General features: G+C 38.7%; 2 protein-coding genes across 4 annotated transcripts; one reads left to right on the forward strand and one right to left on the reverse strand.

Moving 5' to 3' along the window:
• The first annotated feature begins 1389 nt into the window (after positions 1-1389).
• drd (drop dead) lies at positions 1390-16812 on the forward strand. Of its 2 annotated transcripts, none has more exons than XM_043419197.1 (12): positions 1390-2158; positions 6698-6853; positions 7814-8034; positions 12554-12762; positions 12846-13101; positions 13377-13537; positions 13631-13799; positions 13946-14139; positions 14297-14426; positions 14505-14697; positions 14818-14963; positions 15094-16812. In XM_043419197.1, exons 1-12 carry the CDS (start codon positions 1864-1866, stop codon positions 15229-15231), a joined length of 2268 nt encoding a protein of 755 aa, XP_043275132.1. In that variant the 5' UTR covers positions 1390-1863; the 3' UTR covers positions 15232-16812. The 2 variants fall into 2 exon arrangements, with proteins under 2 accessions (XP_043275132.1, XP_043275133.1); XM_043419198.1 differs by lacking the exon at positions 1390-2158 and adding an exon at positions 3240-3298.
• LOC122410777 (ensconsin-like) lies at positions 9405-10932 on the reverse strand. Of its 2 annotated transcripts, XM_043419204.1 has the most exons (4): positions 10811-10932; positions 10577-10620; positions 10240-10506; positions 9405-9864 (listed from the first exon to the last, which is right to left on the reverse strand). In XM_043419204.1, the coding sequence occupies exons 3-4, from the start codon at positions 10396-10398 to the stop codon at positions 9499-9501; spliced, it is 525 nt and encodes a 174-aa protein (XP_043275139.1). In that variant the 5' UTR covers positions 10399-10506; positions 10577-10620; positions 10811-10932; the 3' UTR covers positions 9405-9498. The 2 variants fall into 2 exon arrangements, with proteins under 2 accessions (XP_043275139.1, XP_043275138.1); XM_043419203.1 differs by lacking the exons at positions 10577-10620; positions 10811-10932 and having other exon boundaries at positions 10240-10572.
• Positions 16813-16829: the final 17 nt, after the last annotated feature.

The following is a 16829-nucleotide window of genomic DNA, read 5'->3' on the forward strand; positions in this document are numbered from 1 at the left end:
AACGACTAATCGTTGCTACGCACTCTCGCATGTTTCTCCTTTCCTCGCAACGGTACGCCGCTTACTTTCTTGACCCGCGTCGTTTCCCAGCCTTCGTTTAATCGATCAAAATTCCTCGCAAATCGAGTTCATCAAACTCGGACCGCACCGAGTTACATTCTCCGCTGATAATTTTCGAAAACACACACGTTCGAACGAACGAATCGAAGCGTGATTTTAATACCGCGTCTAATGAAAAACGGTCACAAATTTTCACCACTTTATACCAGAATTTTACTGAATTTGGACTGCGAGTCTCCTTCTATTTTTAAAACTCGTAAAAATTTCGTTTTCTCACAGCTTTTGTTGTCATGCGAAACAAAGACTCGGATCGGTATTTTTTCCTCCGCGTCGTCGGGGAAATTTGAGGTTATGGTTCGAGTGACGGGCCAATAGTTGTTCAGTGAGTTATTAGTCAAAACACGTGTGACTTCCGGTGGCAAAAAATTGTTAGGGAATTCAAAAATAGTCGTGACGTAAGATGGAGAAATTCAGTTTGATCCGTGGCACTGATTATTGTTGTTATTTGTATTTTTGCATTGTTCATGATTGAAGGATCGTCAGGGGGTAATGGCGCTGATAGGTGCTGTTATTTTATTTCTACATTTGTCATTACAACGATGATGGACACGATCATTGCGCCGGGATCGTTGACGCGATAGCGAATTGTTTGTTGTGGCGAGCTAATGTGAGAGTAAATACCGAGGTAAGATTCGTGCTGCAAGAATTATGAAAAATACGATGAAAAAAAGTGACACTCGCTTTCAGAGGCGGAAAAGGACTCGCGCGCAGCGGAGAATCCACATCTTTTGTCTCGATCGACGAAATAAATATTCATACGGTTCTTACTTCGAGTGATTTGCCGCATTAATTATCCTGCGCGTTCACTTTGTTCCAGTGCTGCAAGAAGATCTCGACTTCCCCGGAACTCGATCCATCGACTCAAACGTCTTCAAGGATTTTACGACCTTTTTCTCCGTTCGCTCCTATAATTAATCATTGCGACAAGTGATCGAAGGAAATTTGCAAATTTCACCGCGCGCGATTTTATCACCGAGGAAGAATCTTCATTTCTTTTCCTGATTATCTCTCATTTTCGATCTTTTCATACGCCTCAAGACTCAACGGACTCAAAGAAACCTAATCAAACCCGAACGAAACTCCTTCAATTCTTCACTGGCATCCTTCGTCGCTCTCAATCATTTTTCTCTTTGGCACCACTTTTCCTCTTCTTTCCTTTTCTTCTTCGTTTTTTTTGTTAGTCTTCATCTTCCGTGGCCACGTACACGTTACGTTCGAGGATTACATCGTGGGGGCGAGTCTGAAGTGGGAGAGACGACCGCGGGTCACTGGAAAGGGATCCTACAAACGCGACATATTCACACTCGCGTTTGTGAGCCTCGCATTTGGCATTGCTCGATTGTGGCACCATTCGAGCACACAGGTGAATCGCCAAAGACGAGGGAATCCGATAGAGAGAGTTACACGCCGGCCACTCGGCCTCACTCACTTTCGTTCACGCCGACTGGAGTCCGGATCAGATCGAAGAACTTTTCGTCGCTAGTAATCGCGATTGTTTTTTTGTCAATCGACTAATCGTTGTAAATAAATGTGCGGTGTGAAGTGAAGAAGGTGTGAATTTTATTCCGATGTGTGAAAGTTCCGCTTTAAAAGTCACCGAAATACTCTTGTTGTAGTATGAAAAATTATTGAAAAATTGTACGAGTTAAAAAAAAAACAGTTTTTATTCTATTGTTGTCGCCCGGAAGCATTTTCGATCTTGCGGTTTCCGCGAAAAATTGAGACACTTGAAAACCCGTTGAAATGAGGGGGCTCGAAAGGAATTTGTGTTTCATAATCGGCGTTTGCCTGCTGCGTGCAAGCTTCGCCAGCAAATCTGTAAATATTTTACCAAATCACATAAAAAGTCTCGCCGAGGATGAGATTGCACGAGTTTTGCCAAAAAGCAAGGCAGAAAGCGTCGAAAACTTCACGATCGTCGAATTCATCAACGAGATGGCGAATCACTCGACCGATTACCACGAGTACCGTCACGATGCTAACGAAGAATGGTGGGTCACCGGACACCCCGAACTGCGACGCTCCAACCCTTATTACAGTGAGTTTATCGTCTCCACTCTGTCAGCTTACGCAAAACGATGGCAAAAATCGACTGACAGAGCCTTTTTTAATCGGTCGACCTGTGTCAAAGAATTTTGATTTCGAAATTTGCAGCTATCTCTCTCACACTCACAAGGAGGTTGAAGCGTATCTTATGTTAAAACTATTTTCCAACTTTGCACATTAAAATTTTTTAAACAGAAAGCTTAAGACAGTATTAAACTTCTGGCGGGATATGCCGATGATTCACCGTCGTGAAATTGAGATATTTATTGTTGAAATTAGCAATTTTTTGAAAGCTTCCATAAGAGCCCATGTTTAACCTTGTCATTTTCAACAATGAATATCTCGATTACCAGGGGGTGAAACCTCTCCAAATTTTTCACACATAATTAAGCGCTGTTCAAGAAGATTCACGTAAATTTTCAATTCGTTAATTTGGAATAATAAAATCTAATGTATTTTTCGTATGATGTCCTATATATATCGCTTCAACTTCCTTAACACACGCGACGATTTTTTTTCAAGGAGAATCGTTTCGAAACGCATTCGACATTGATTAATAAATAAATCGACCTTTTCCTTATTTTCTAACCTTCATAATCCCAATCGACGAATTCATTGAATATCTGAATATTTTCAAAGTCATATTCAAAAGATAAAAATTATGAATCGAGTTCCGACTGAATGTACATTTTCAAACACATTCACCAAATGCGAAATAACCAAACATTTTTATGTCCAAACGTAGCATATTGAGCAACCGAAAAAGTGCATGAATCGTAACCAAACAATATAACTGGGCCGAAATTTACGCAAACCCGATCCATTTCGACTGCCTTGGGGGCCGATCGAAGTTTATTCTTGTTGAAAAACAAAGTTCCGACTTCTGTTCTAAAACACGTAAAAATACAACGGAAAAAATCAAGCATCCCACGAAAACAGAACCGCGCTCGCATTTGCTTACTCGAAACAAAGGGCCAGTACGATAATTCGATTGGCCGGCAGAATAGTTCGCGAAACGAGCGAGGGGGTGCAGATGTCGCTCGATTCTCTCGAGCGTTTTTCAGTAGCAGTCACGCAGTTCGGTGTGCCGCGGTCCGGTATAATCGCTGATAGAGCCAATAGAGTTCATTGCGTAAGGAATTATCCGATACGGTGTACTTACATTTTTTTATGTTAGCCTTAGGCTTCGAGTCCACAGGTTAAAAAGCCATGTTTGTCATTATGTACACGTGCCTCACAAATAATACCATGGATGCGGTGAATTTCAAGTCATAAGATGAGCTCGAACGATCTCCGGATCATGAATAAATCACGAAGACGCCAATTTTTCTGGTCTCATGAATCTCGCTGTATATCCATGGAACAAAAATTTCGCTTACAATGCGACGGTTTCCGCATGCGTGCCATTATTGTTTTTCTAGTTTTCCAATGGCGTTTCGTCATTTTTTTCTTTTCTTCACAATTCCCAATTACTTTTTGTCATTTTTTTTGTTGTTTTCCATTATTTTATCATTCTTAATAACACACCGTGCTTGTGATCATTGAGTAGATGAAAAGTTGATAAAAGGCTTTGGGCTATGAAATAATTGAGACGTTTTTATCGTTTTTTTCTGTAATACCATTTTGGCGTCTTTATTTTAAAACTGACATCGGTAAATTACGCTTTTAGTCAAAATCGCTCCGCTCCGTGTAATGTCACGGTGTCTGACGTACGAAATGATAGGAATCACTGAACGAGTTCAATCGATTTATAGCCAGCAGCTATGAGCGAAGGTTCTAACGAGTTAGACGGACCGAACATTTGACCCAGAAGGAAACGACTTTCAATATTTCGCCACTTCTCCCCCGCGGGGATAACTACAACATTTTTTGCGTCGATTTTCGTAATTGCGTAACGAATTTGTGCTGCTAGTTCATCGAGTGTTTTATCAAAGCGTTTGGAAATATTTGATGTGCGTTATGAGATCACAAAAAACGTGCTTTCGAATCAATAAACACTTTCCTGGATCGATTCGTGATTTATTTCACTTGTTCCTTAAATATATCGGTCGGATATTCCGACAGGACGAGGCTAAACGATTCTATTCGAGATTTCATCTGCTCGATCGCGTTTTCAAATTCATCTACTGACAACGTTATTTTGCATCAAAGTATTTATTAAAGTTTTTTTTAATTCGTGCAACTGAATATTATCGTGTTTCAACCAAATTTTATTGTCATTGCATGCATTTTTCGAGACCTTTTTTTTGTAAAAAAAATTTTTACGAAATCGTAAAAAATTAGCTTCGCAACACTTGAGTCGTGATCCGAAGGCACTTTATGGAAATGCTGAATGAAAAGTTTCTACACTTCCACTGAGGTCGAGAATTTTTTTCATTATTAGACGGAGTATAATTGAGAATACATTATTCATGGACATATTACTTCATTGAGACGTTGCTTTGATCCGAAGAAAAAAAGCTTTCGTAATAAATGGAAAGAGTTTGGCGTCGGATCGCTTCATTCAACTGGGTTAACGCTTCCATCCGCAATTTCCGAGATTACGCACTTTTCAATCTATTTTTATATGCTTTTCTGACAGCTTTATTGTCTTTTGGATATTAACAGGATATTGCGGTACTTTTGTAGACCGTTTATGCGACTTCACGTTCGCTTTCATTGTGTACGCGAATCGTTACGCGATTTCCCATTCGAAGCTGTTTTTTTTCTTTTCGTTTGTTTGTGCGTGATTTTTTACTTTTTCTTTTTGTTTCATTAGCATTTAGCAGGCCAGGCACGCGTCCACGGACAAGAGCGTTTTCTTCGACACGCATCGACGCAACGACCAATTCACGGTTGCGTTATTACACACATAACCTCACACTCACAGCGCCACAGAAAACATTTTAGATTCGTTTCACTCCCCTTTTCGTTTGACCCTCGAGTCCACGGCACCCTCGAAGTTCTGCAATAATCTTGACTCATTTGAACTTCACGACAACCGAGAAATTCTTCATCAAATCAGTCAATTATACGAACAACTTTATTTCTAGGATTTCTAGAGTTGGCTGAACTCGTCGATACTCGCGGAGTCACGTATAGAAATCATTTCACTGAAGTTCAACTTCAGTGGCGCTGCTGTCTTTCGTCCGTTACTGTTGAGCAGGAAGTCAATAGAACTTGTCAATTTTTCCGCTTGATGCTCCGAGTGTCGGAATTTGACAAAAAACATTGATGCATTTCTTTTTTCTCGCGTCTAACCGTAAGAACAAGAACATCGCCATTTTTATGATATCGAATAGTGAATTTTTTCAGTGACATAAAAACGTGTGTCAATTTTCAACCTCGATGAGAAAGAAATCTGAAAAGACTTTGTCTACGCATCACACAGGGAGATTTGGAACGTTGTGAAAATTAATGTTTTTTTATGGCCTTCGTTATAGGGAACCGAACAAGTTTTTTCGCTGATTATGCCTCGTAAGTCGATCAACGTTACTGAGCAGGCAACTTGAAAAATGTTGCAATCGTGCTACTTTGTTTTTTCGAAGCAGTCAATAATTAGTCTCAACTGCATTTGACACACTTGCGCGCGCAAATAATGTTCCTTTACTTTCAATGACGGACTCGCATGTAAAATCGCTGTCGTCGATATTTTTCATCGTCTGATGCTTAGCCCCTCTATTTTCGCCCCGTTTGTAAACCTTTGCACGAATGAATGCACAAACTCCCGTCAAATTCACCGGTACAAGATTGAAAGAAAAAAATTTTATGTCGATGAGCAAAAATTTATTTGAACCGAGACTTTTGACAGGTGGATGTGCAATTTTTTTGTATAAATTTAAAAATCAGAAATTACGTGGAAAACTCTGCAGAGTTTCGTCATCGAACGGATTTTCAATCGATTGGATGATCGATCAATGAGAAAGTTTTTATGCCGAGAAATACAGAGAAATAGAAATTTTTTTGAAAATTTCAAATCGTTTAACATATGAAATTTGCTATTGGATAAAAAGGTTTCCTTGCTCTGTTGCCGGAAGTATGCTCGAAGCGAACGCAGCGCACATATTCATGGACACGAAAATCGCGGTCACTTCGTGTAACAATAAAAACGTCCATATTGGTCAACCTTGTAATCCTCACTTGGACATATAAGTAAAAGTGCCTGATGATTACTGAACTTGAATCTGGCGTTATGTATAATTTAACATAACCATAAATAATGTATGGAAAAGTATTATGCAACGTGACGAGTTACGGGAATTATTTTAATTTAAACCATTAACAAGGTCTGAAACGAAATGTTTTTTTTCTTCGTCACCGAATCTCGAAATTTTAGGTCTTAAGTCCACGCCGCGCTTCCATTTTTATCTCGATTCATCACCGTTCCATAATTATTATACTCATTTGAGACCCTGAAAAACGACTTTTTCGATGTTGCCAAAAAAAGAGGAAGCAGAATTTGTATGAGTAAAAAAAAACATTATTTTCTATTTTTACATGTACATGCATCAGGATAGCAATAAAACAGTTTTTTTTATTCATACCTTTTCAGAAGTATTCTCCGAAGAGATTGACGTCGAGGCTAAAAATTTCTTGCAGCTCGTGCCCACGTTCGATCCAGCAATAGAAGCGGTTAGCGAACAATGCAGGAAACATGCCGAAATTTATCACCGAGAGTTGAACAAATTTTCACTTTGGGCTCTCAAAAGTAAGTATATTTACGAGAAAAGTATTTATTTACCTTTTCACTTTATTGTACGGAACATTTTTGTTACAAAACATGAAAGCACCGATAGCAGTTTTTCGTTAACACATTGAAGCAGTATTTCTTAGCAAAAGTGTTTTTCATCCTGAGAGAACTCGTGCCAGGGCCTATGAATTTTTGGGACTGTGACGTAACGAATTAGCATCACTTTTTTCCCCGTTCTAAGAGGAAATCCGAAAAGTCACACTATCTATTATCACAAGAATCTCAATTATCTGTATTAACGTAACCAAATTTTTTCCGCGTTCGCAGCGTCGTGTAGTGTTCTTCGTCCCTCTTTGTCCTGCGCCACCGATTCCAATCGCGTGTCTCGTGTCGAGCTTCACAATCTCGTTCGATTTTGTACCACTACGCGCGGTACGCGTCAGTACTGTCCGCAGTTCGGGCGACCTCGGTGGTCGAATGTGTGTTAAATTACATAAATCCGTTGTTACCTTGTCGTCAGGGTATTTCCTAATGTTTGATAAAAGATTCACCCATACGCCCTAACCTCGAATTCTTTTCTCTTGATTTCTCTTTTCGTCTGTTCCACGAGAACATATTTTTCACGTTTCTCTGAATATTTTTACCGAACGTGTCATTATTTTCGTTCGCGGAAGAAAGAGCAAGGAAAAAAATGGGAATTTCTTACTCGAAGAATCGATTGTCAACGACACTTGCTTCTCGCCTCAAAAGTTTCAAATTTTTTCGTCGTTTTATGGTCGTTCGTGTCAATTACTTAGGAGACAAATTTTTAGGTTATCCGTCACACTGAAACGTTTTTCTTGTGGCGAAAATAACGATCGATTAACACGAGGGTTAACGTTTTTTTCTCGACTCCGCAACAGTTTCGATCGAACTGTCAACACTTTTTAACGCATTCTCAAATCAGAACGTTCTTCACTTTATTCGTAAATGCTCCAGTGTTCGATGCCACTGCTAAAATTCCGTCCGGATTGTTGAGCGGGAATGTTAATCAGTTCGGGGATTTCGACGAGTGTCTCGGAATCGAATCGGATGAAGGAATAAGAGGGCAGTACTGCCTCGCCTACTTACAGCTTGAGGTCGATGAATCGCGACCGGATCTCAAGAATCTTCACCGCCTTCTTCATTCTCATTATGCATTCAGGAGCAATATGAGCGATGTAAGTTCAAAAAACCCATTACTTTTAAGGCTGCCGTTTTATCCGGATAACCATGATTTTTGAAAATACTTCGTAACACGTAAATTAGTTAAAAACGCATGCGCACTTTCGAATTTCAAATTTGTGTTTGAAGAAATGGGACTGTCTGCGTGTTCGAATAAATGAGTAATGCACTTGTCCAAGTTCGCGTACAACTTTGTTCCGTTCGTGACGAGAACGCTTCAGAGATTTCAATTGCGATCCTTATTCTCCGTCCGGAATACGAAAAATGTTTGCCCCGCGAAACCACGACGTGGCTGAAAGTTAAAAAAATGAACTCCGCACGCGACTTGCTCAGCTGATTCGACAAATGTCTCGAGAAAATATACGAGCGAGAGATACAAACCTTTTGTTTTTCTCAACAAAATTATAGATATGGCGAAAAGTTTCTCCGTGAAGGTAAAAACGTGATAAGATTCTCGAGGAAGAATGACAAATGATTTTTTCCCCTGAGCCCACTGTAAAATCGGTACGTAAAGTAACTAAAAAATGCACGTTCATTCTCGGACGCGACTCGAATTTTCATTAGGTCGATGATGCGTGCAATTTTTATAGTGAAATTTTCATCCCATCTAAAAATCGTAAAGCTTTTGTTAATAATTGAAATTCAATGATTATCTCGCCCTGTAAAGTGCAAAATTGACGAAAAGTGAACCATTGGTCGATTGACATCGATCAAAAAATGTTGTGCTCAAACTGATTGTCAAAAGTTCACAAAATGACTCGCTAGTTGACGATCGAGATAATATTTTCGTGAAATTCAATGACAGTAATGAACTCGCCAATAAATAACGTTTCCTAATTAACAAGATAATTTCGTGAAAAATTAGGTAATTGTGCCGAATCACGGCTTCACCTCAAAAAGGGTCCAAATTTTTTTTTATCATTTCCTAACACTAGTGGATGGTAACCCATGCAATATTAAGGAGGCGCATGACTTTTAACCCCTTAAAAAAAAAATTACACTTAGTAGCAATATTGAAGTTAGCAAATCACGGCTCCAGCTCAAAAAGGGTCCAAATTTTTTTTTTATCATTTCCTTCATTTTTTTAAGGGGTTAAAAGGCATGCGCCTCCTTAATATTACATGGGCCATAACTTTTTGGTGATAAAGAATGGTATAAAAAAAAATTGGAGCTGTTTTGAGGTGGAGCCGTGATTCGGCACAATTACCAAAAATTAATAGTTTTACATGGGACCCCATGACTGAGAAAACGAAGAAAATATTTTCCGAGCGTTTTCAACCGAGCTCCATTTTACTCGGAAAATGAAATTTGTTGGGTGATTGTTCGGAGGGCGTTGGAAACGAAACAATTTAAAATAGACTCGGACGATATTAATATTTATTTTTAACAGGAAAAAATAGTTCTTCGAAAGCCTACACAATGCGAAGAACTCTGACGAACCGGTTCTCGGAATAATACATTCAGTTTTTGCGCTTTTTGTTCGCGTTTTGCACTCGTTCGGCCAATTCTTTCTGTCCGCGTTTCCTGGCTCTCTCTTCTGCTCTCAGATTGTCACTCGCTTCCATTTGTACCGCGACTCTGACCCCTCGCTCGATTTGCGCTCTCCGTTCTGCTTCTTGCTCCTTTTGTTTCTGTTCTGCCGCCTGTTGCCTCTTCGCTTCTAAATCACGTTTTTGCGCCTCTTCTTCCTCATGTTGCTCCTTTAGGATTCTCTGATTTTGCGCTTCTTTCCTATCAGCTCTCATTTTATCGGCAGTCGGATGTTTGAACGGTTTCCGATCGCTCGGAAGGCCCCGGGCGACTCGTGGCCCACGTTCCTCATCGATCTATACTCACACAAATCAACAATTTTTCTGTCAATCGCTTAAACAATCAAAAGTGTAGACTTCGATCATATTTATGCGAGAATTACGTGCTTAAAATGACTTTTACAAAGCTTTTTGTGCAAAAATCGTTTACCACGTCAATAAAATGGACGTGGTAAAATTAGTACAAGCTCGGCGCGTTCCAAGAATTTTCTCAATATTTTGGCCACGTTCTTCTAACTCATTGAAACAGAGCAATAATTCATTCACACTTTCAGATCGACCAATTTGATTTTTCCAAGTTTCACTTCGCCCCGATAAATAACCTCGCCAAATGTACGAATTATCATTCAGAAATGCTTCGATATTCGAATACAAATGACAGTTAAGACGTACCTGTCGGACAAGCTCGAGTCTTTCGAGCGCCCTCTCGACGTTTGTTTCGTCGAAGTTTTCCGCGTCGCTACTGTCGACATCACGGCTGTGCGGTTGGCCGAGCGTCCCTACGACGCCGAGAAGTAGAAGCCAAACGGCAAAAGCTCGGAATCCTTCCATTTTGAAAACGTTGCGCGCTGACCGGACTCTTCGTTTTTTGTAGAATTAACGAATGGTGTGTGACGAGTTCGGCAAAATTTCTCACTTTTATATGGCTCCCCGAGCTCACTGTATAGCGAAAAACTTACGAATGTTAATGATAATGTGTTTATTCAAGTGCCGAATATCGATCATTTACCATTATTTCGCTGATGTAGGGGAGACCGGGGCAAAACGGGATACCTAAGGAAATATTGAACTTTTCAGAAGTTTGGGAAGCTCTGTCTATTTTTTACTCCCAAAAACTAAGAAATGTACTGGAATTCTTTTCAATTTTCAAAAAAAAAAAAAATATATATTCCGAGGCAAAAAGGGGTACCTCTCAAAAACTTATGAAATTTTTTTTACTACGATTTTAATTCTCAATGCTTACCTCAGCGCTTACAACGCTCTAACGTACGTCGAACGCACCCTCTGTAATTCAATTCAAAATTAATTATATGAATAATAACGAAGATTGCCAATGTTTATTTTGTAAAAAAGTGTATTCTTTATCCACCGAATCATGGATTCAGTGCCAAAATTGTGCGGAGTGGGCACATGATCAATGTGCAGGTGTAACCACGCGTGATGGACTTTTTGTATATCTGTGCAAAAACGTTTTCACTTTGGAAGTGATGTAAAAAAAGAGAATTTGAAAAAAAAAACGAATGTTTTGAATTAAAAAATCAGAATCCAAAAAAAAACAAGATAGTTTGGAAAAAATATGTTTCATGTTCTTTTCGGGCAAGGTATAAAAATTGAAAAAAAAAAAAGACAAAAAATTTCTCTCATTTTTCGGGTATCCCGTTTTGCCCCGGTCTCCCCATCTCAACGAGACGCTATACCGCGTCTTTTGATACGTGAAGTTAAACACTAGAAAACAATGATTCGCGTCGTGTCATTTGATAGAAAACTCGAGCCGAGCGATGAATAACGACCGATTGAACTGTTTTTATTTCATTTGATGATTCAGTACTCATCGCGCTGGCGTCGTTCATTGGCGCGACACACGTGCCGTGTTTCAAAGGAAATATAACAATAAATATTCTTCTGCGTTTCAGAAATTTTTAATGAATAGTACTTAGGTCAACACAGTTCGAGGATGTTTAGGGAAAAATACATGCAAAGCCCATACTACCAAACATCTTTGAGATGAACAAAATATTTTTAAGTTTCTACTCGATATGAACGAAAAAAAATATTCAAACTGCTTAATGGGCTTTCATCCGCGCCGGGCAAGTTCACGAGTGCGTTGAAACGACGGAAAATTCCCTTTTCACCATAAACTAATTACAGAAAACGACAAATGAGGTTTCTTTCTTTAAAATAACAACAGATTTAAACGTACATTCTGATTCGCGTGAAATCTCAGAATATTTGAGAACCTAAATAACGGACGGAATAAATAGACAAGATGTCTGAACTTGAAAACTAATCGTTGAACAAATGTAAGCTTTTAAAATCAAATTTGAATAATGAAAAATCTTTCAGCTCATTTAAAAATTCAGCGTTTGATATGGAATTGGAGTCGTTGATGAAGCAATTCATTTTAGCTTGCCTATTCAGATAACGTTCGACGCGAATAAAAAATTGAATCAACACGTGCTGATAAAAATATGATAATTTTATGCGGAATATCGGGAGAACATGCGACGCCATTCCCCATTCATGCAAATACAAATAATCATTAAAGACTCGTACCATTGTCCTCTCTGGCTTTCGATCGTCGATAAATTTATATATATCGTAGCACATTGAAAAATTAGAGGCACGTGTCTCTTTCGGCTCTTTGGCAGACCGAATGATGTGAATTCTCTAAATTTGGCATATTTTCCAGTTGTCCCGTTTGAGTCGAGACATTTTTCTTCAAAACTATTGCTGTTTTTACAAAAACACTGTCAACTTCAGCCGAATTTGACATCGTTACAAATATCATCGTTGAAAACTGTCAGTTTGTTTTCAGCGACCGAAATTAAAAAACGACAGGAAATGGTTGAATTTCTTCGTGCTTTATGCGTAAAAAATCGGGATTTTTTTATTCTATTCCACGCTCCAGTGAAAAAGTGAACTTTTCGTTCAGTATGAAAGATTTTTATGAAGAAAGGATTTTAATCGAAGTTATTGATTTTTCAAGCCCGGTCACCGGCTCCCACGATTTTCAACGGTCAATTGGGCCGTCTGCACACCCGCGGCATGTTCGTCGAAAGACGTCGAAGTCTCCTTGAGGGAAACCATAGCGAAGCACACTCTGGACACCGGTTTAAAAATCAGAGTTCAGGTCGACAAGGACATGTGTCAAGTTCAGCGGACGGAAAAGCTGCCGACCGCAACGTTGATAGTCGGGTAAGTATTAATATACGATTGAAAAGTATAACGAACGAATGAAAAATTTTCATAAGCAATATTTGTCTCGTTCGAAATCGAAGATTTCTCTTCGTCGCCATCGTCGTCCTGTCGATCGTCGCTGGAGTCTGCGACCATTGCGAGGCCAACGTGAGCGAAATTATTCTCTCGTTTTCCCTGAAACGCAACATTGAAAAATTGGTATCACTGAAACGCGGAGATGGTGACATCGCCACTCTTCATGGGATCAGAACGCTCAACGCTTTCATGCTCATTGTCGCCCACAAGAGCATGGCACTCGTCTTCAATCCGTATATCAACAGAACCGAGATGACCGAGGTAGAAAAACAATAGAAAATTTCATTGGAACTAGAGAGCTGAGTAAATAGAAAAAAAATGAGGATTAATAAACGTGAGAAAAATCTCATCGTTATCTTTCCTCCCCAGGCAAGATTTACTATTTTTACAAATAATATTTGCAGTCCTCATATTTCAGCAACTATAATATAAATTTTAATGTTTAACCACCTTGGAAAATTGCGAACCGGAATTTCAAAAACAATATTTACAGTTCTGATGGTGCAGCGATGATAATACAAATTTGAATGTTCAAGTACATTGGGAGACCTTGGACCGTGATCGGAAGAGCGGCCAGTCTCTACACCGATCTCTTCATAATGTTATCCGGCCTCTTGACCACGTATGCATTCGTCGGAAGACTCAAGAAGACCGGAAACCTTGATGTGAAAAAAGAGTACCTTTCGAGACTCGTGAGGTCAGGATTTAGCAAATCATCAAGATTTTTCGATCAAATTTATCATCGTAAAGAAGTTGAGCTTGATCTACTCATTTTAACGTTTGTTTCCAGACTCATCCCCACACTCGGTGCACTCATACTTTTCTGCACGCATATAATGCCGTTCATTGGCTCTGGTCCACAGTGGAATCTCGTGGTCACTCATCACGCTGAAATTTGCAAAGAAACGTGGTGGCGAAACTTTTTATTTATTCACAATTATTTCGGGTTCGAAAACATGGTAATTTTGTTTTTCATTTATTCGCTCAGAGTTTCATTCGATTCAATGAGGGGAATGTGCTTTTTTAAACTCATTTTCTTCCCCCCAAGTTTTCATACTTTTATAAATATTTATATTTGTTCCAATTTTTTTCCAATATCTTGCAGTGCCTCACACACACTCATCATCTGGGCATCGATACTCAACTTTTTGCACTTTCTCCATTGCTCGTGATGTTGCTCTACAAAAGACCGAAAATCGGTTCCCTTGTTCTCGTCCTGATTGCTACTCTTTCCACTGCACTTCGTTATCACGTGACAATTCACAAGAATCTCAACAATTACGTGTTTTTCGGTGCTTCGTAAGTTCTTTTTTTATGTCGTTTCCTCATATCTTCCAGGGGAAATAAAAGTATTAAAAGATTTTACTGATTTTCCAAATAAATTTTCTTAGAGAAAAAGAGAAGATTTTCTTGCCCGATACATTTAAATGATTAATCTTTTATTTCGTCGCTCCAGGATTCGACAACTCTTTGACACTGCTAATTTCTCGTACATTCTTCCATCTCATCGATTGACCGTTTACATCATGGGAATATTCTTAGGGTATCTGCTGAAAAATTATCCGGTCAATTACAGAATGAGTAATGTTAGTAATTGTCAATGTTAGACGAGTTCGTATGCCCTGCAAACTGTTTGCTCATTAGACTTATTGACTGTTTCTTAGACTGCTTTGAATATCGGATGGATCGTTTCGAGTCTCATGACATTGGGAGCATTTTTCGGACCCGCTGGCATGGGTTCGATTCATTACGTTCACAATCCAATGCACGCTGCGCTGTACTCTGCTTTCGCACCGATTGGCTGGTGTGCAATTTTCGCCTGGCTCGCTTTCATCTCGCACACTGGAAACGGCGGTGGTAAGAATGAAATTGTTTCATCCTTCTCAAATGGACAAACATTATACGACGAACATATATTTTTCTTTCGTAAGTACAGAAATCATGATTTTATAGAGAACTTAAATTTCACTATTACAGGATGGCTGGGAAAACTTTTTGCGTGGCGAGGTTTTTTGATATGCACCAGACTGAGTTACGCGATTTACCTGACGCAATTTCCTGTATTTTTTTACAACGTTGGACAAACACGAAATAATGCTCACTACGGATTCTTCAAGCTTATGGTAAAAATCACAGATTAAGCGAAAAACAAAATAGAACTAAAATGTCAAAAAATCATACGTTACGCAAGATAATTTGCGTATGAAGATTCGAGCAATGCGAGAAATTTTGAATTTTGCTACTGATTTACAGTTCAATATGAATGAATTGGGTTGGATAATCGGTACCTCAGCGGTTCTGACGCTGCTCTTCGACACACCGTTCCGGAACATTAAAAATCATCTTCTCAAGAAATCTCGAATAGTCGGAGCCCCCACCAAAGTGGATTGATCGACGGGATCATGAGAAAGTTAAAAAGAAAATGGAAAAAATTCGAATCAAATTCATTCGAAAGATCAAATGATATTATTTTTTAAGGTAGCTCTGTACCTACACGTACGAACCAAAAGTTTCAGCCGCGGCGTACAATGAAATCCAATGCTTATGCGGTGCTGCCGGCTACACGGTTTTGTCAAAACTCTGCCTGTCCTACACAGTCACGTTTCATGCACAAATAGGTCTCTTTCCACTGTAAAGTGGCGTTTTAATTGTGGCAACAACGCCATTCTTCGGTATTACTATAGCGTCGAGCGTCAAAATGTCAGTGTTTCCCGAAATCTTATTTATTCGTCGCGAAAGAAGTTAAAAAGTGTTCAAATGGTAATTCAATTGAGAAACGTGGTCGAACATTAGAGAAAAAAGCTTTCGTATTTTGCATTGTATTGCGCCTATCAGTTCGCCGCACCGTATACCGTTGTCATAGCTGGTCATCCGCCCGTTCCGCGTCACATGAAATTAACACGGTTCGTCAGTCGATATCTCCGAAACTAGATGATCGAAAATTCCCATTTTTTAAAATATTAACCCCACAATAGTACTGAATACACGATTGGTTTTATTTTAAAGTCGTATGATCCTTTTAGTGTCGGTAATAAAAAATGTAAACAAAGTGCTATTCAGTGACGTGTTAAGTATAGGCATCGCGTACAAAATGACCCATTTTTAATCGCGAATATCTCGAAAACTAAATGGTAAATAGATTTGAAATTTGAATAGTCTTTACATCATATTTAAATTTCAGCCCGTTTTTAAGATTTCAACGAAAGTACAGAACTATCTTATTAAGGGGATTTTGTAAATATCTAACGCGATCAAAAGCTCCCGACAAAATGTCGAAATTTTATACAATTTTTGTACGTTCTTACACTCGTACGCGAATAAATTTTGCGACTACCAGAATATTGAATGGTGCGTGACACTATCGCTGGAGTTCATCAATTGGCAGTGATCGATTGATTTTTTTAAGCTATGGAATAGTCATTAAAAAATAGAAATAATTCAAATTTTGTAAACCTTAACAGAATTAGAGGAAACGACAGCTATGCTGGGAGCCCCTGAAACAACAGATTGACCTTAACTCTCGTATGTTAATCATTTTTCTGTATTCTTTTACACGAGGAAAAGCAGACGTGAATCGCTTTTTCTTATCAAATTTTATATCGTTTTTCAAAGTTTTCGAGAAACTGAAAAATTTCGAGAGCCTTCTTTGTTCAATTTTTCTAGGATATCTGTATTGATAAATATTTTCTTCAAAAAAGACCAATTACTCTAATTTTGTGTATACGTTAACCAGTCACGCCATTATTTAAAGCAGTATTTTTCTAGTCTATTTTTTCAAAGAAGCCATTAAAAAAAATTATTGAGCGTGTAACACGTCATGAGAAATGTGACATTAACTTCGAACTCTTATTTTCTATGAAATTCAAAAAAATTATGACCATTATAAAAACCAAATAAATCTATGCAAATAATAAAAAAAGTTTAGATTATCTTCAGAAATATGTTGAGTATCAATAAATTATGTTTCAAATAGCTGTGTACTTTATTAC

Source organism: Venturia canescens, chromosome 5, assembly GCF_019457755.1.
Source record: "Venturia canescens isolate UGA chromosome 5, ASM1945775v1, whole genome shotgun sequence".
Taxonomy (NCBI): Eukaryota; Metazoa; Arthropoda; class Insecta; order Hymenoptera; family Ichneumonidae; genus Venturia; species Venturia canescens.